The sequence below is a fragment of the Nanorana parkeri genome, unplaced genomic scaffold, assembly GCF_000935625.1.
Source record: "Nanorana parkeri isolate BGI_ZX_2015 unplaced genomic scaffold, ASM93562v1 scaffold1938, whole genome shotgun sequence".
Lineage (NCBI taxonomy): Eukaryota > Metazoa > Chordata > Amphibia > Anura > Dicroglossidae > Nanorana > Nanorana parkeri.
Window position 1 is genome coordinate 208,121 of NW_017308206.1, and position 19,677 is coordinate 227,797.

The following is a 19,677-nucleotide window of genomic DNA, read 5'->3' on the forward strand; positions in this document are numbered from 1 at the left end:
CAGTGCAATCAAACGCGTGGCAAGACTTTGCCAGCGTTCCGTTCCACTGCAAACGCAAAATTAGGGTGTGCGTTCCAGCAGCTACCATTCTGGAACGCACAAGTTTTCGGTGTGAACAAGCCCTTAAGCTCATTTAATATCCAATAATATTTTATTGAATTTTGGGCTTATGCTTTTTTATAATCTAATGAGGTTCATGTACAGCATGTATGCAGATATACAAAGAAATTAATAGCAATTTGTTTGTGTTTTGTCCTCTGTATACTGTTTACAGAAATGCAGTGGTGTAGTTTGCCCTCCTGAACCTGAATGTTTTGTGCAAGGCTCTAGCAAGGTCTACAAAACAGGAAAATATCCTTGCTGCCCAGAAGTTGATTGTGGTAAGTATTGGCAAAAAGCAAACTGTTTATTTTAAGAAATATAAAGAATGTCACTTCTGACTTCCTTCAGAACGAGTTAGGCTGTCATGTTGACTTGACTTCATTGATTTCTGAGTAACTTAAATGGTAACAAGTATGCAGATAGGTGACCTGACTTCACTGGCAATGCACTTCTTCCAAGTCAGTGACTGACTGAAGCAAGAGACACATGTGAGAGACAAGCACTAAAGTTTTCAGGAGTTCAGGAATGGCAGCCTCCATGATCCTCTCATGACAAGTTTCCTTTAAGGTGAGATTGCCATATTCTTGACTAGTGTGATCATCCACAAAGAGGGGCAATATAGAATGAGGAAACACATTGCCTTGAGAAATCATTCTGCATTTTTGTGAATTCTTTATTTAAAGTGGAAAGTGATGGAAAACACCAATAAAGCAATACAATTAAATGTCAAGTTAGCTCCAGAAGTCTCTGAAGATAATACAGATATTACAGAAGCCATGATTTACATAAAGAAAATAACAAAATACACATACAACTAGGTCAATTTGTGGCAGAGCTTTGGAATCCTATGTATGCAAAAAGCATAGCCCATCACTGTTCAAATATATGAGGAAAAAGGTTTCATCAAAAACCAAAAGGAAGGGAAAGGGAGATAAAGTAGAAAGAAGAAACTGAGAGAGAGTGAGAAAGAGAGGCAAAAGAGAAATAAAAAAAGAGGGTAAGGGAAAGGGGCACAAGGTAGGGTACGAAAGGGGTAAAGGGAAAGGAGAAGAGCAGAGGGGAAAATCATAAGCAATAAGCAATCATAAGCAACGGAAGGTGTTGGGGTGGGTTAGACAAACAGCAGACAAACCAGCACTTAAGGAAATACCCCTCTGACATCTAGCCATTCTGCATTTTTGTATTATGTGTAAAGTGTTTTGTGCTGTTGAATACATTTAGTTTATTAACAGTACATTGTAAGTAAATTTTAGTTGGCGTGTATTAGAGCAATAAAGAACAGAAACAAATAGAGCAAGATTTCACACCCCGAATTGATTGACTAAAACAAAATACAAGGAGTAGATTCCACCTTAAGGTATGCGATTACCGAAAGGGGAGGGGCTTTTAAGAAATGCTATAAACTCTCTAATTGTATAAAAATATGAATTAATTTATTACATGATTGGAAATAAATAAATAAAGTTGAAACATAATTGGTCCAATTCACATGTAGTATAAGTGTTACATCAAGTCAACAATTATTTTTAAAATAGGACATAATAGAGGACTCATTCAGATAAAACCCGACATGTTTCGCCCTAATGGGCTCTTCAGGGGAATTTATATATGCTAAATAAGAGAGAACCCATGTGAGGCAAATTGGAGACTGCATTCATAAATAGAACAAGCATATATAGACACACATTATGGTATCATGGATATTAACAAAGCTTACATGGAGGAGTCCAAAGGGACCGTCAATCGACACCACTACATGAAAGGGAGGGGTCCGAGTGTTTTCAGGTGTGTTTTCCCTCTATTCGAATAAAAGCAGTCACGCATGGGAATCGTGTCAGGAGAGCAAAGCAGCAACAACAATCGAGGGCATTGAACAGGCACAAATAGGGATTAATAAAATAATGATTTAACGAGAATAATAAGTGAATAAATTGTGTGTAGTGATATAAAGCATATTAGTTTGATTTATATAATATTCATAATGATGGGTAGTGATAGTAAATGCTAGTGAAGCATAATAATTAATATATTCGAGATGTGTATGTATGTCTGAATAATAAAAAATAAAAAACAGTACATATCTACTGATGGATGCAGATGTGCCTGGGGAGCGTATTCAGGATGTGTCTATCCAATTAGAGATTGCAGATGACTGTTGTTTCTTGGACTTTATATGTGGCTCCCAAGGGTGCGGAATGTGATTGGCTAAGAGGGGGCAGGATATAGCTAATCATATGAAATAGCTCAGAATGGTCTTTTTTCTCCCAGAATGTGACCCATGCAGTCCGCCACCAACCTGTGGACCCAATAGCGAGCTACTCAAGACTATTGACCCAGAAACCCAGTGTTGCTTCACATACAAATGCGGTGGTGAAAATCGTAAGTCTATTTCTCATGTTTATTCACCTACATAAATAATATTTGTAGCAAGATACATGATATACATTTATCAATAAAATGGCAGTAAAATAAATTGATAAAAAGCATTATTCTAAGACTAATTACTATGCCTCTCCAACCCCTGTTTGGTTCGAATTCGAACTTTAGAACATGAGAGAAGTTCGAACTCAAACTCAATGCAAGTCTATGGGGCTAGAACTTTGAAAATCAATTGACGCCATTTTTAAGGCTTATATGCAAGTTATTGGCCATAAAAAGGTATGGGGAATCGGGTACTGGCCTGGGGGACATGGATCAATTACATCTTTTTTTTAAATACCGTTTTTAAAGGAGCAGTGATTTTAACATTACTTAAAGTGAAACAATTAAAATGAAAAATTCCTTTAACTATCGTACCTGGGGGTCCCCTTAAACTGCCTGTAAAGTAGCACATCTGTACTATGTATAGAACCTACTGCAGCAAAAATGACATTTGTAAAGAAAAAAAATTACATTTAAGCAGAAAAAAAAAAAAGTACGGTTCCCCCACCCATACAATACCAGACCCTTTAGGTCTGGTAGGAATGTTAAGAGAGAAAAAATGGCGTCCCCATGCCGATGGGGACAAGGGCCTCTTCCCCACAAGCCCTGGAGCGTTGGTTGTGGAATCTTATTCACATCAGGGTAGGCACCCAGGTGTGGCTCCCACTTATGAATAAATAAGGGATACTTTTCCCCTACCCATTCACTAAAGGGTTAAAAGAAATTGTATATTAAAAGACCAGACTTTTGAAAAAATCCATTATTTGATTAGAAAAACTAAAGACAAGTTTTCGACAAGTCTTTTATTGTAACCCCCCCCCCCCCCCCAAAAAAAAAAAAAGGACTCACCACACAAACACAACGGAAAAAAAAAAAATGGATCCACCAACGTAATCCAAGGTCAATCACGATGTCCAGCATTGTCCACGATGACGGCGACTCGACAAAATAAAAAACTAAAACAATAAAAAATTAATAGAAATAATAAAAAAAGAAAAACATTCCAGCCGCAGAATGTTATTTCGACAGATGCCGGCAATTTTTAAACAATTGTGCAAAGCTATAGGTGACAGCTAGCTCCACCCAACTGTTTACAGTTGTACGACATCTGACAGGTGAGCCATGATTGGGCAAAGTCATCATGCCCAATCATGGCTCTAACAGAGTACTGGACCCTAATTGGGCAAAGTCCGGCACCTGACCTGTGGTCAGGTGCAAGGCTTTAGCCAATCAGGACTCACAAGGCACAGTGCCTTGTGGGGTGCTCGGCAGGTGAACAAAAGAGACAGTTCGAACATCGAGCTCCTCCCTAATCTCCATCACAAGATTAATGCTGAGCTGTAAGGCACATAGCAAATACTATAAATACTATGAATGTATTAAAGTGAATAATTACTTATATATTTCTTTGTTTTATTTTCCAGATCCTCCAGTAAGTATTTGAAATTTCTGGACAATGTATAGGATCGTCTATAAACATTTAAGGGTAGTTATAGGCTTTTCAACATTTTTGGGTTAAATTTCCCAAATGTTTTAAGGTAACAAAAGTGATGAAACACAGGTACCTTTTGGTGCTGGCAATTGCTTATGATAGTCTTTAGATCCATCCCTGTGTCTTTTTGGAGCCGCTTTAATCCTAAATCAATGTTATACATAGGGCCCCATTTTCTGCATAAGACTAAGCCCTCCCCCCTCCTGATGCTAAACCCCTCTCATTATCATCCAATCATGAAATCCTGACACTTCAGTGAGCAGTAGAGGTTTTGGCTTTTGACACTTAAATGGCAAAGGGTCGGGCATAGTGCCATGATGGGCTTGGATAGATCCGGGCTTTGGCAGAAGCCAAATTTCTTTAAATCTGAGCACATCGGAAATTTTGTATTTTTAAAATCCAGCTTTCCATTTTTATTGTACATTATTTTATTTTTTGCCCCTTTCAAACTAAATATTTTGTATGATTAGATTAGACTTTGTAATTATAGGATAATGGCACAAAATGGCTCCAACCACTATGTGTCTGATTAGTACATTTTAATACAGGGCTTAAAACAAAATAGTATTTAGCACCGATCTATTTACCATATGTTTAGAATTATTTTATGGGTTTTTCTTTCTTTTATTAAGTGAAATAGTAATTAAGTTACCTTTGTCACTATTAATAATAGAGATATGTATTTTTTCCCAGACACAACACCAGTAATTTCTTCATATATAATACAAAGTGAATGAAGACATTATTGGCTTTATTCAGCAAACTGTTCTTACAGAATTATGTGGTGTGTGAAATACACATCCCCATAATTCAAGCTGACCTGTGACACTGAAGCTGTCACAGGTTGGCTCTATTGATCGGGAAGTCAGCAAACACATACAGCTGATCGCTGACTTACCAATCCTCTCCCGGCAAAGACCGGTGACTGTAAGTCACAGCTCCCCGCAGGGATTCCCCCCCTCCCCTCTCCGTTTCTCCAGTGCTAACTGGAGGAACGGACGGGGGAGGGGACAGGCACATCTGCCTCTGCTTTAGATAGGCAGAGCCAGCTGTCAACCAGCTAGTGTGTTGGATCTCGACAACATTGTCGGGATCCGTCCCGGCTGCGGCAAGGCTCTGCGCTCTAAGTGTATAGTGGGCAATAGCCTGCTATATACTGAATTTTGGGTCCCTGGAGGACATTAGTATATGTCCTCCTGTGACCCTGAAGAGAACTGTGACCAAAAAAGATTAGCCCATAGTTCTCTTTTAATTTCTAACGTATGTGTAAAGCCAAAACCTTTATATATGTTTTGCACAGGGTAGGGAAGCGTTATAACCCCTGTCAGTTTTTTTTGTTCTGCTGACTATTCCTATTCAGGAGAATTCCAGTCACACCCCCTCCTAGAGACACTGCAGAATGGGAAAACAAATATTTCTGAGATGATAGGAAGTCCCCACTTAGACAGATTTTCCTTCACCTACTATCCTTGTGAAAATTTTGGATTTCCCATCACTTTCTGTGCCAGACATAATGGCCATCAGGAAAAATAGAGAAGTTGAATATTCCCAACAATAAAAGCTTGACATGGTTACTTCCACATACACTTTAAATGCAGTATCACATACAAAACTTACATTTTGCACTAGTCTGACTATATAAGAGTATATGTCGATTGGTCGCTCTCAGAATCATGATCTCCTTACTAAATATGCCAATAAAGTAAAGGGGAAGTCTATCTAAAGCTAATAATATTCCAGCTATGGTTTGAAGTTGGTGTGATGACCTACCTTCATATTGTTATATCTGTCAACGTTATTAGCAGTCTAACCTTGGTGCTGAAGTTCTTGCCCTTGTCTCTACTGTAAAGTTTTTCTACTGTATTATAATGGATGAATGTTGACATCTCTAAGTCCTACAAAATCCGAGAAACCCCTAAGTGATCCTTCCCACCTGTATTTTTCAAAAATTAAACTATGAGCTTTTAATGGACTGACCCTTTTAGGTGTGTCATGTTTGCCTAGATAAGTGATATTTTTATAAGGCTTGTGGGAACTTGTTTATGGGAACTTGTTTTCTGCATGCACCTGGCCTTGTGTGTGCTTGATTTGCTTTCGGTGACGATGCCTAAAGGCCATAATAACATATTCATAGTGTTATAGTAAACTGAAGTTAGCTTCAGTTCATGTTAATTGCATGATAGAACTCTTCTTCTATTGTACATAATTCAATCCAAGGCCCTCTTTGTTACTATAATATGGTCATAGCCATTTTTTTGTTTTCTTGGTGAAGCTGCAGGTGGTAGTACCTTTAAGTGAATAGTGAAATCAGGACGTTCGGGGCTCTATAGGATGGTGGACCTAGTACTTAGTACAATAGGAATTCTAACTATGTGTGTAAATTACAAAAAGTAAAACAAGTCCCATTTAAAGTAACATAAATCAAATAAATTATTTTAAATGTTGGTCAGACTGGGGAATGATTATATCAGGTTTTTATTGTTGTCTGAATGCCCACTAATTGATTTCCTACCACTTCCTGGCCCTGGGAACATAACAGAAAGTAAGAAAAATCTCCCAAAGTAGCACACAAAAAAACAGATACTTGATAGGTTCCTTGTCCGCTATATCCAAAGCTAAAAAAATTAATTGACTAGAGACCTTCTTTAAGTGAGCAATCTGTAGGCTTGTGTTTGAAAATGAATCAATATTTTAGTAACTGTATGTTTAGCTTTGTAATTGTTCATATCTTACTGTTCTTTCTATGTGCACCTAACAGGATCCATGCAAGCATGTGGTTTGTGAACCTCCTGTGTGCAAGAAAGGGGCTAAAGTCGTAATCAGTCAGTGGTCAGAAAATTGTTGTCAACATATGGAATGCCGTAAGTTCCTAAATATAGTTAGAACTGTAGTGGAAAATAACAAATCAACAGTGCTAGACTTGTTAGATGAGCATAAACCTATGAAGTCGGTTTGCTGCACATGGTATGCATTGACATACATCTTAATATTATGTATGTATGAAGCCAGTGCATTTGATAATTATCGGGTCAATTCACTAAGCTGCCGTAGGCAGCCGAGTGAACGACCGACCTGAAGCGAAGTGAGCCGAACGCTGTTCGGCTATTCACTTCAGGCCGGTACGGCTGATTCCAGCCGTATATCGGCTGAAATCAGCCGTATATCGGGTTGCTTCGTGTGTCTTCGGGTAGGCGACCCGAAGTGCAGAAGGAGTTCGACTCAGCCGATCCAACATCTGGATCGGCTAAGCCGAACCTCCGGCAGGCTACTCGCTGCTGTTCGGTCTATTCTCATAGATGCCGAACAGCAGTGAGTAAATAGGTGCTCGGCTGTTCTGCTCGGTCCCTCTGTGGTGCCGAGCAGAATAGCAAAATAGTAAAAAAGTAGAAAAAAAAAAATGCATTCCTTTGGTGAAATGTTTTTTTTTTATTATTCTGACGGCAGCCAACGGCTCAATGTCAGAATAAAAAATAAAAAAAAGCAGGGAAAGGTTTACTCTGCTCGATCGAGCACAGCAAAACTTTCCTTCAGCAACCGGGAGAGTTGGGCTGTCTGAAGATCAGTGTGCCTGGTTACCTGGTAACCAGGAACGCTGATCTCTCTGCAAGTGGCCGGAGGCAGCCGTAAAATCACGGCTGGCTCCGCCCAGCTGTCAGAAGCAGGCTGTCGACCATATGTGTATTATAGTAGACCAGTGCCTCTAAACTAAATATATTAATGCAAAATCTTACCCCACGGTCACCTCCCCTGGGTTTGGCAGATCAGAGGAGCTGAAGTATGCCTTGCATTCGATGAGCGGTGAAAATTGTGTTATTACACCAGAATCTGGATTTATTTGAAGCTTGGCCACTGAATGCAAATCTATTCGGTGCCAGTACACAAAATTTCATTCCAGTTGTCTGGAATACATCTATATATGACTTGATCTGTTCAGATAGTTTATTGTATGCTACCAGCTGTGCAGACAATAGATGTCATTATTGAAGTGAATTATATCTCTGATAGATTTTTTTTGTGTACAGCTGCACTGTCAGGGGGAATATTCCTGAGCACATCTCACTTTGGGAATCATATGCTGTAAGGAAGCTGGCTGAAAAGGCCCATTCGTTATAATAATAATAATATGTCCAAAAACACATTTATATTACTGCTGTGTATAGGTTGTTAGTGTAGTACAGTATATAATTCATATATCACTGAATGTGGAGTAAGTTTGTTTGCATATTTATCTGTGATTGTGATGTATGTTACCATGCAGAATGTGAAGAGTGCTCCCATATTCCCAACTGTAAATATGGCGTACCAATTATTAAAGAAGACCCCAATGTTGTGTGCTGTCCGGAATATACCTGCCGTAAGTAATCTTCAAAGAACAATTAGAATTATTGTCATGGCATGTGTCTATTTGATAGAGACACAATACTCCTTTGTGCTACCCTGCTTGGGGAATTATACATTGTGCTACCCTGCTTGGGGACAGCACCCCTTTTATGGTGAAACTACAAATCCCATCATACTTCTTCCTCTGGAAGTTATGTGTGTGGCTGTCAGAGTTACTATGCCTGATGAGACTTGTAGTTCCTCAATAGCTGGAGTGCCAAGGTTGCCTATCTGTGCTTTAGGGTTTGTATTTTAATAAAGTTTATTTAGGGTATATAATATACTGTAATAAGCATACTGATTGTATTATACTTGGTTAGAGGTGTAAGACTGTAATATTTGGTTCTGGTGTTGGACAGATTGGGGAAGGGGTAGACCTTTGTTAGTCTTTTTTTCTTTTTGCTGCCTGTGTTGCCATTAGGGAACTCTACCCCTACTTCCTGTACAATGAACAAAACAGAAGCTAAAAGAAAATCTTTCCATGGTGAGGGAAAATCTCAGTTGTCTTTGGAGCAGGTGTTCCCATTGCGTTATTTCCCCTCTACTCCTGTCCTAGTGACAAATGTGGCATATTAGTATTTCCTTTGCTTTCTTCTCTGGCAAAAGGTTCTAACTTTTTCCCCACTCTCCTAAAACCAGAAACAAGGTTTTGGTTGGAGTCTAGACATGTGCGATTCGTTTCGGAGAGATTATTTTTGTGGACGAATTTTCAGAAATTCGCACATTCGGATGCATCTGAATTTCCGACTGACAGAACTAGCGAATGCAAACAAATACGAATTTCCGATAACGAAAATTTTGGATGCATCCGAATTTCTTTCCTGAATGAAGTTCTAGTGTATTAAGCATCAACTTAAAATAAAAAAAAAAACAGAATTTTTGTTAGCAGTAGTATGTACGCAGTTTCGTTATGAACGAATATTCGTTACTAAAGAAAATTGGTACATATTACCTCTAACGAAATTCTGATATTGCCCAAATCCGAATCCCAAAATTAATTGACTTTCGGACCCAAATCCCGAAAAACGAATTAACTAAAAATATATATATATTCTGTTGTAAAATCATAGATTTCAGTGGATGGCAAAATAACTGTTTTGTGTCTTGTGAACAGCGCCACCTTCCCCAGGGCCTTCTACAGAGCCCCCTAACCAGGTACGAATGTATTAACATTTTATATTGTTGCGCTAATGGGAATAATTTTTAGAGCCGTCTCAACAAAAACTGGCACTGAATGCAAAATAGGGACAGGTAGCCTAAATCAGACAGACCCACTGCTGACTCAGCATTGGCTATACAATGGGTATAAATGGTACAAGAGCTGTTAAATTCAGACTGGTATAATTTTCCTACTTGTTTAAATGAACTTATATATTCATATAATGCTATAGTCACTTAACTTGAGCACTGTTCTAATACAATACACTAGAATTGTTTAAGGATCAGTCCACACCAAAGTTTTATCTTAATAACAGATAGAACTTGGTGGGCTGCCTACCATTATTACCGACAATGTGTCTGTCCACTTGGGATTTTTGTGTGTTCCTGCCCACCTTTGTGTGTTCCAGCAGCTTCTCTTACATTCTCCATGACATTAGTTTAAAAAAAAAAACCCTACCACAAGAGGGAGATCTCCTCATTATAGCTTCATCAAGTGTGCTGACCCAGCAGCTTATAGTGACACTAAACTCAGGAGTTAAATCTGCATTCAAATATCTAAATTGTTAACAATAATGTACTTTATTTGTGTATCACTCAGCTGTAGATCCTCAAATCATATCTGAATTGTCCTTCCTTCTGGAGGGTGGCTACTTTTGTTCCCCATGGTCCCTGTGTGTGTTTCTAAAGTAACGACCACTCCAAGCTCACTTCTGGGATGGACTACAATCTCACTTTTAGTTTACTCATTTGTATTGAGATTATAGTCTATCAAGGGAGCAGGAAAGTGACCTTATTAGGAACCTTACCTTTAAGATGGCCCTGTTAATACTTTTTTTTACTTATCAGCAATGTGCTAGTTAGTTGTTTTTGTCTCAGTGACATTAGATGTAACACTTATCTATGTGTACACAGGATCCATGTGCTGATTATCCTTGTGCGACCACAATCTGTGCACCAGATGAAAGAAAGGTGCAGATTGATGGAAATGATCCATGTTGTAAAAGCTACATATGCAGTAAGTATAATCACCATATGATATATCACCATATACAGTATGAATATGATACAGCAGTGGTAATCAATCAACTTTTAAATACAGAGGGCATGCACTGTAGCCACTTAATTCACTAAACTTTATATTCAGCATATCTAATGCTACAGAATATCAGACATCCCAACCTGCAAAAGATTATTTCAGGGAGGTTCCCATCTCATTTCAGGGAGGTACCCTTTCTGTTTTTTTTTTGTTTTTTTTACAGCGGCCGTCGTCAGAATATAAAAGAAATAATAATGATATATATATAAGACAGAGCCAAGCAAAATGTTTTCTCAGAGTAAACCTTTCAGGGAGAAAATGCCTCTCTCGTGGACGTCAGGGAGCCGCTGTCTAATTGACGGAGACTCCCTGAACATCAGGGAGACTTGAGATCCCTGGAATATTGCCAGACAATGAACATGATGCAAGAGGTGATCAGAGTCTGGCGACATATTACAATACACTGCTAGATATCACTGTCATTTCAGTTCATTTATAAATCAATGCTCCCACATTTGTTCTCTCTACACATTCGTAAATATTATCTGTGGTGATATTTCTCACAGAAAGACCCGCTATAAAAGATAAGGGGGAAAATACACCAAAGGAGAAAATATGGGGGTTTTTTTTACGTTATTGATTAATAGTTATTAATATTTTTTTAAGACATAAGCTAAAATGTTTTAAGCTAATGTCAGTGTATTTTTATTCGCTTTTCAGTCCCACCTCCACCACCACCAACAACAGTAAGCTCTAAATAATTTATGTTTAATATGTTTATGTTTTATATAATGCCTTTATAGTAACCATCAGTCCTATAATGTTTTCTTGCTGTAATGCTGTTTGTAGTTCAGCTATTCTTTCATTTATTACACCTATTTATTTATTTCATTCAAATATCTTATAGAGAACCTGAAGATCAGAAAAAGAGAGGTGCTATTGCTAATCTGTTTTAAGGTGATGTCTCTGAGGATGTCATCCTGATCCTGATTTTACTACCAAGCCACTGACTTGAAACAAGCATGCAGGTGGTAAAGTTTAGGAAGTCTACACTCACTTCCTTAATGAGTGGTCAATTTACTGGGATCAGGATGACAACCCAAAATCTTCACATTAAAAACAAGTCAGCTCCCATGTGTTCATCTTCATGGATTCTCTTTAAGTATGATATTATGAATACATGTAATTTTCAGTATTTATATCAAACATTTAGAAATTATTAAACAGTCAACCCTTCTCTTTGGTCCTCTGATTTGGTTTTTGTTACTAGATGCCTGACTTCCCTGAATCACTGTCAATCATATTTATTAGTTACTGTGTTTAATTAATGGATTTTTTCTGTTGTTTCTTTGACAGCCTGTTCCACAGGTAGGATGTCTATTTGCTACTATCAATCCATACTACTAATACTAATAGCTCTTCAAACCCCTATCAATCCATACTACTAATACTAATAGCACTTCAAACCCCTATATTGAAACAAGTAACATTTTAACATTTGCTTTGTTTTACGTTCAGGGCTTTACTTGGGCAGTAGAGATGGGATGGGACTGTTCTGGGTAACTCTGTATGCAAGTGCTGCCCAAAAATCCTGTCTATATGTATAATAGGAAATCTAAATGAGTAGTTCTGTACATTTACATTAGTCCCAGCCCTCAGGGAGCTTACATTCTAAGGTCCCTATTTCATGTGCATACATTAACAAGGCCAATTTAGACATGAGCCAATTAACCTACCCGCATGAAGGGTGGGAGGAAATCAGTGTATCCAGAGGAAACCCACACAAGCACAAGTAGAACATGCAAACTCCATGCAAGTAGTTTGCTGGTTGGGATTTAAACCAAGGACAGCAAGGCAGAAGTGCTAACCACTATTGCCCGATATTTGCTGACAGTGCAGGGCCATGCTACAGCCGGGAAAGATTCCAACAGCATTGTCAGGATCCACCCTGCTGCTTGATTGACAGCTGGCTCTGCTTCTCTCTCTAGAAATGAGCAATCAGTGGTATGTGATTGCTCAGTTCTTGATCAATAGAGCCAACGGGTGACAGCTTCAGTGTCACATGTCGGCTCTAATTATGAGGATGAGTGTATTTCTCTCTCCCCATAATTCTCCTTCAAAAAAGCAGTCTCACTACAATTTTTCTTTTTTGTTTCTGTTTCCAAGGTGACAAAGTGCATGATGTAGTTTGTCCCATCTTCCTATGTGGTCCTGTTAGATAGTGTAGTATCCAGAGCGAGTGCGGTCGGCAGCGCATCCCCCTCCCCCCGCCACTGTCTGACTGACTTACCTATAACACCGACCATACTGTAAATGGGCGAGGGAGAGAGGGGTGAACAAACAACAATGCGGCTTCAGTCTATGAGAGCTGGAGCTCTCATACCTGCTCTCACTATACTTCTGGTTTTAATGTATGTGTAACTATTACAGACAATTAAAAACATAATTAAGGAAGAAGTCCAGGAAACAAATGTATTATCCCTTGCAGTGGTCGTTTTCTCGTTTGAGTCTAGGTGCTAAAGAAAAAAGTTATACCTATCAGAACATTCGAGCCGGCTTCTTCTTGAACCGGTGTCTAGAATGTCTCTCCCCCTCTGCTGCCACAATCTAAGGTTTCTGAGGCATGTTCAGTTCCTTAGCCAAGTGCTGAGTAGCTATTCTGCAGCACTTCAGTTCACTGCAGAAGTTTCACTGAACGCTTCGGCTGCACAGTGCTAAGCAAAATGGCAGAGGGTAATATTTGTTACTAATAAATAAATAATATTTTTAAATAATTTTTTTGGCCAAAAGTTTGTGCAACTAAAACCTCTGATTTTAACGCATACTGTTGACAGGGCTACTTGTTTGGTTGCAGGCTGGCTGGCAGGTTGAGGCTGGGGAATTTTTGTGTTTTGTATTATTTTTTACTAATAAATACCATTTTCCAACGAATATTTGGTGTGCTCATCCACCAAAACATTAAATTGTAGGGTCCCACACTAAATTGATTTCCTCCATCGGGGTTCAGGCTCCTTTCTCCAGCACTGCCAGGTGTGCCCACAGTTAAAATGGCCGCTGGTGTTCTGCCCCCACCTTCTCTGTCATACTCAGTGCTTTGCATCCACATTCACTTCCGCTGTGAGTGCTAAGTTAGCAGTGCTGAGTGCTGACTTGCAGCACAGTGTTCAGCGGCGGTTTGCTAACTCAGCACTTAGACTGTGTATAGATTTGAGGATGCAGAGAAGCAGTCCATGTACAGCAAGAAGGAGACACACTTCAGTGATCACAGAAGCAGGGAGCCAGCTCTTGGATGCTCTGGTGAGTACAACTTTTTTTTAGCACCTAGACAAAAACAAGCACTTAACTCTTCCCATGTGGAGGGAGCCCCACTGCATGGATTGATAACATTTTTAACTGGAGTTATGCTTTGAAGTAGCATATACCTCATATGTCTATGTTGGCAGATTCCTCAGACATGGGGAATAGGAGGATTCAGCAGAGACACTAACAAATAGGTCATTATAAATTCCTATTTCTGAATTTACACCTAAAGTTGAATAGGTTTGGGCAGTGTTTTTCTTTAAGACCTCTTTCACACGGCCGATGCGATCGGGTCTGCCTGTCAGTTTTTAGATCTGATCTGATGCCCAATGTAAGTCTATGGGTAGCCGTGTGTAAATGGACCAGCGTCCATATACACCCAGTTACCCCCGACTCTGGCAAGGTCTGTTTCAGTTTCACCAGAACGGATCATGCCGGATCGGGTCTAATCTGATGTGAACGGACACATGTCTGTTTAAATCTGATTCCCCATAGACAGACATGGGTCTGGTAATTGCAGTTTTTTCCTCCATCTTGCAATGGACACGGATATCACAGCGGTGACATCCACTCCGTACTGCTGTGATCAGGAGAGGATCTGTGCACAGATCCTCTCCTGACCAGTCCATGTGAAACGAGCCTATTATGGTCCAGTCCCACTCTCAGAAACTGATTATTGTTCCTAAATCACTATAGCAAAAATAGGAAAAATATACAAAATTGAGCAGATATATCCATTGCTTGAGATTTTTAATAAACCTGCTTTATTTTTTAATCTAAATAGGAATGCGACTACCGTGAATGCCCTGTCAAACCAACTTGTAAGGAGGGAGAGAACTTGTTAGTGAAGAATGACCCTGATAATAAGTGCTGTTCACTCTATGAATGCAGTAAGTAAAAAAACTATGTTTTGTTTTGTACATTGGGATATCTTTACTGTGTATGCCACCTAGGCAGCCAACCACTTCAAGCTAGGAACTGCATTTACTTGCATCTTAAAACAGAACTCCAAGTAGAACATTATACATTTTAGGACCTCAATTTTATGCCCCACCTATAGATCCTATCCTACCATTATAGCTGCAAGTTTCTTCATTGTGTAGACTTCAGCACCATACCCCCATTTAAATCATGATGGTTCTCACCTATCTGATGGAAGACTTAAAAAATTTGAAGCCTACATTCTGCTTTCTTAGTCACCTTTTCTTTTCAAGGCTGCTGATTAGTCAGATAAAGTGTGACAGTACTGATGCAGTGCTGCCCCCTACTATATAGCTTCCGGTGTAAGACTGACAGCACTGTGCAGTGCTCTAAAGCCCTGTTGACTTGCGTTCCTGGCCATCTCCCTTTCAGTCCGTCCTGGCATGCAGAAGATTTTGGTAATCCAATACAATTAGATTGAAATTCAATATTAAAAAATACACTTAGGATTCTTTCACACAGTAAGGCGCTTTTATGACATATATTACTGCAAACCATTTTTCGTAGATTCCTACATGCATTTACTTGCTTTTAATGCACAATGGTGAGTGTTTTAAAGTGTGGTAATGAACGTTGTACAGTATATTTATTCTTTCTGCAAAGTTGGGGAAGGGGATTCAAGAATAGTTTCCATACTGCAGATGCAATTAAATGCACAAACTACACCCTATGTTCATCTAATTGGCCTGAAAATAATATGGTATTGCAGTAAAATGTTGCAGGTCCTATTACAATTTTGGGCAATTTAAAATGAGCCTACTTGCATAAGCAGAGGTGCTCTCCTCAGTGAAAACCAATGTCAAAGCAATCAGTTAATCCAGAGTTAGTAGCAACTGAAGGTCTATAGATATAGCAAAGATTCCCATAAAATTTGAGCTTGGCCCTGCTTAATCTACCTTGTGTACCTGCTAAGGGATCCTTTAATATGATGGGTGGTGTTACTGAGCAGGAAATAGATGGAGCAGTTCCATGCGTTTTATTTACTGGCAATGTAAAGATTTGTATTATACTTCAACTGCCTCTATCTCTGGATCAACTAATCTTTTAACATGATTTTTCAATAAGACTGACAATTCATGCAGTGTTGTCATTCAATTTCAATGGCACTCCAATGTACTAAAGGAATCCACCTTCGATGCACATGCATTGCAGCACACCACAACACACTGCATTCCTCTACCTAATTTGTGAAATCATACACTCAGTTTAAACTACACAGGTTTGTTGTTAGTTTTCTTGAATTTAATTGATTTCAGTGGGGTGACATTTCAAAGTACAAAGTATAGTGTTCCAAACTGCTAAGCCTACTATATATTGACTGCATGAAAACAAAATATACTGATGGCTGTAACGTCATTTGTTTGCAGTACCACCAGCAGCACCCACTCCTGTGATACCTGTGCTTACTACAGAAATTGTACGTATATGGCATAGCTTTTTATTTAATATCTTCTTTCCATCTCTAATATCATCCTTCCATATCCTTTCAAAGTTTGCAATTTTCTAAACTGATATTCATACATTTTTAATTTTGGATATATGTTTAAAAATTAAACATGTATTACAGGGTGCATCTATGACACTGTTTCCAAAGCATGCTGGGTTTTCTTATAAGAAAGCCAGGCACTAGTACTTTCTGGAATACTGTGTTAATCTTCTAGCTATGGCATTGGTGTCTCTGCTATCATAGAAGTAATGGATCTGTCCCTCCTCTGAATGTTTTAAAAGGTTTCTGTTTTAGCCCTTAAAATAATAAATACATTAAAAAATGATATAATAAAAATGTATTGGATTGTTTTTAAGTTCTAACACATGTCCTATAATTATTGTATTAGTGCAAGGATTTTCAGTGTTATGTACCTGAATGTGCCAAGGAGGAGTCCAAGATAGTTCCAGTTGGCATGGATGGCCCATGCTGTTTAAAATATGAGTGTGGTAAGTATACTTTTCTTGGCTATGCCTATTGTATGGTTCTTGGGAAAGGTTATGTTGCCTTCTATTGTGTACACATGCAAAATAGAAAGAAAATACAATTACTCAGCATATTCTGCCGTCATTTAATTAGAATAAAACCTAATTCGGTCACTATAGTTTTACTGAATATACACATGTTGAATATAATGTTAAACTGCTCTTACATGGGTTTATATTTAAGTGGTTTAGAGAATTCTACTGTATATTGGTTATATACACAGTAACTAAGCCATCTAATTATGGGGTCTATTCACGAAGCAGCCGAAGGATCTAGCCGTAGCTTCGACCGATCCTTTGGCTAGCTTCGGCCCCAGGACCCCTTCGGTTCAGTAGAACCGAAGGGCTGCTGTACGGGCTATTCACTATAGCCCGTACAGCTCCCGAACTTGGCCGAGCGGCTCAGTCGAGCCGAACGCATATGCCTCGGCACGGCTGAGCCGCGCTGAAAGCGGAAGCTTGCCGAGCGGCCCGGCCATTGGCCGACGACAGCCTGCTTCTGACAGCTGGGCGGAGCCAGCCGTGATCTTACCCACTTGCAGAGAGATCAGCGTCCCTGGTTACCAGCTAACCAGGGACACTGATCTCCAGACAGCCTAACTCTCCCTGGCGCTCCGGGAGTCTCCTGCTCCCGGCCGCAAAGGAGAGAAACACTACTTTTTCTTTTTTTTTCTTATTCTGACACGGAGCAGTGTCAGAATAGGAAAAAAAACTAAAACAATTTTGGCTATAGGAATGCATTGCTAGATTCCTATTGGCTATTTCAATTTGCAATAGCCAATAGCACACTAGCATTGCACCCGTCCTCTGCTGCAGTTCTCCATCAGGTCCACTAGTGATTGACAGCAGCAGAGGGCTGGTACAATGCTAGTTTGCTATCGGCTATTGCAAATTGAAATAGGCTTTTTTTTTTTTTGACGGCAGCAGAACCGCCGGCCAATAGAAAACTGTCATTGCTAGCTCCGCACATGTTTTCAGTCAAGAGAAGCCAACCTGATAGCTTGAAATGCGCATACATGGCCAAATATTTTTTTATGAGTTGCTCAGTGTATCTAAACACTGGGCAGATTTGCAGGATGTTAGGATGTATTGGCAGTTGCATCAATATAACACAATTCCAAGACAGCTTTAACTTGCACAGTCATGGTGTGCAGATCAGTTATTAAGTAATATTATTGCAGAGGTGGTTTTGCAGCTAGCATGCTGGTTCATGGGTTAATATTAGTGACTGGCAAGACAGCAATTTAACATTCTGACAGAGTAATGGTGTTCTATATCAATACAGTATACTGTATTTGTATATGTTTTATATGTGTGCAGCAAGTAGGTTCTGCTGTTTGCTTCTATAAACATTGGGATTTACTTAGTTGGTTCCTTCATTTCTATAAAGTATTGTAGCATAACATATAACCATATATTATACTGTAAATTAATAAACCAGTTCTGTTCTTACAGTGTGTGAACCGTGCCAACCTGTTCCTTATTGCAATGGATACCAACCTGAAATTTTCTTCAATCCTGATAAACAATGCTGTCCAAAATATGAATGTCGTAAGTAACCAATCAAATTTCAGCTTTAATAATCTAGCTTTCGGTAGAAAAATGATAGCTAGAATTTGACTTGTGTTTTGTGTAGCTGACACAGGGCATGGATTCAGATATAATAAATTAGAATATGATGATATTTATCGGTGCAAACATTCATAAGTTTCATTGATGGTAGTGTGGGGGTAAGATTTTAGACACAGGTAAAATAAAGCAATCTATTAAGCAAACTTTGCATAGAGACATCTAGGAGTTTTTCTTGTGGCACAAAAGGTGATTTTAAGATTACATTACAATGTGATTGTACAATCTCCATTGGACCTACCAAAAATTATGATATCAATTTAAAGGATTTTGTAGGTAGGCCTTCACATAACATAGATTAAGCAAATCTAAGAGATGGTACAAAGTTTGTTCATGTATAGACCGCTTAAAAGATCTTAGCAGTCACTGTGTTTTTTTTATCAGAGAGTCATAAACAATTTAACAAATCAATGGTAAATTGTAACTAACACCACTCTCTTTGTCTCTCTCCATCTCTACATTTAGCTGAGCCAGTAAGTATATTACATTTAAAAACAAAGATATAATATAAAAATAATTAAAATTATATTTGCATACAGTATATTAATGACATACTATATTTGACATATTTTATTTTCATTTTAGACTTCTCCACCAAGTGCACCAACTCTGCCTACTACCACCGTAAGTTATACAAGCCTTGTACCAATGTGGAGGACACATTTTTGATACAAATGACAATGCCTCACTTTGGTGTGAAAAGTACTTCCTATTTAAAGTCAATTCTCTCCAAACCACCCAAAAACATTTTTGGGCAGGGAAGATTAATTGCATAGGTTGGGAAAGCTTGACCATTCAGTGTTTTTTCTAATGATATAAGACAGCATCAGGTGTCTTCCCTCTCTAGCGCCTGCACATTCAATAAGTGTAAGCAAGAATATTTATGCTTAAAACTTTGGTATCTTAACTTAGATAGTATAATATATAATAAACACCTTGCATTCATTGATAGAAACACTAGGCATTCTCTGAATAGCAGCTGTGTTAAGCAAGTGATCTGGTGTGTTTTCAGAGCACTTTTGGGATAACGGCCTCTTCCACCAACATCTCCTGTTATTGCATTAGTGACAAGTTATGACTACATTTCAACATTATATTAACAGTCTTTTTTTTATCACGTACCTCCATAGGTCTCATACACCCCATTACTACCTTCACCTCCAGTAAGTTACCAAAGCTGTTATCTGTATACTGTGTGTGTATG

General features: G+C 38.8%; 1 protein-coding gene across 1 annotated transcript in view; it reads left to right on the forward strand.

The window, feature by feature from the left end:
• Nucleotides 1–19,677, forward strand: part of LOC108800150 (otogelin-like protein) — a 139,486-nt gene that overhangs the window by 90,782 nt on the left and 29,027 nt on the right. The window contains exons 47-48 of the mRNA XM_018572103.1: nt 18,300–18,395; nt 19,059–19,097. Of these exons, the coding sequence (XP_018427605.1) occupies nt 18,300–18,395; nt 19,059–19,097 (135 nt within the window). The remainder of the gene's footprint in view (nt 1–18,299; nt 18,396–19,058; nt 19,098–19,677) is intronic.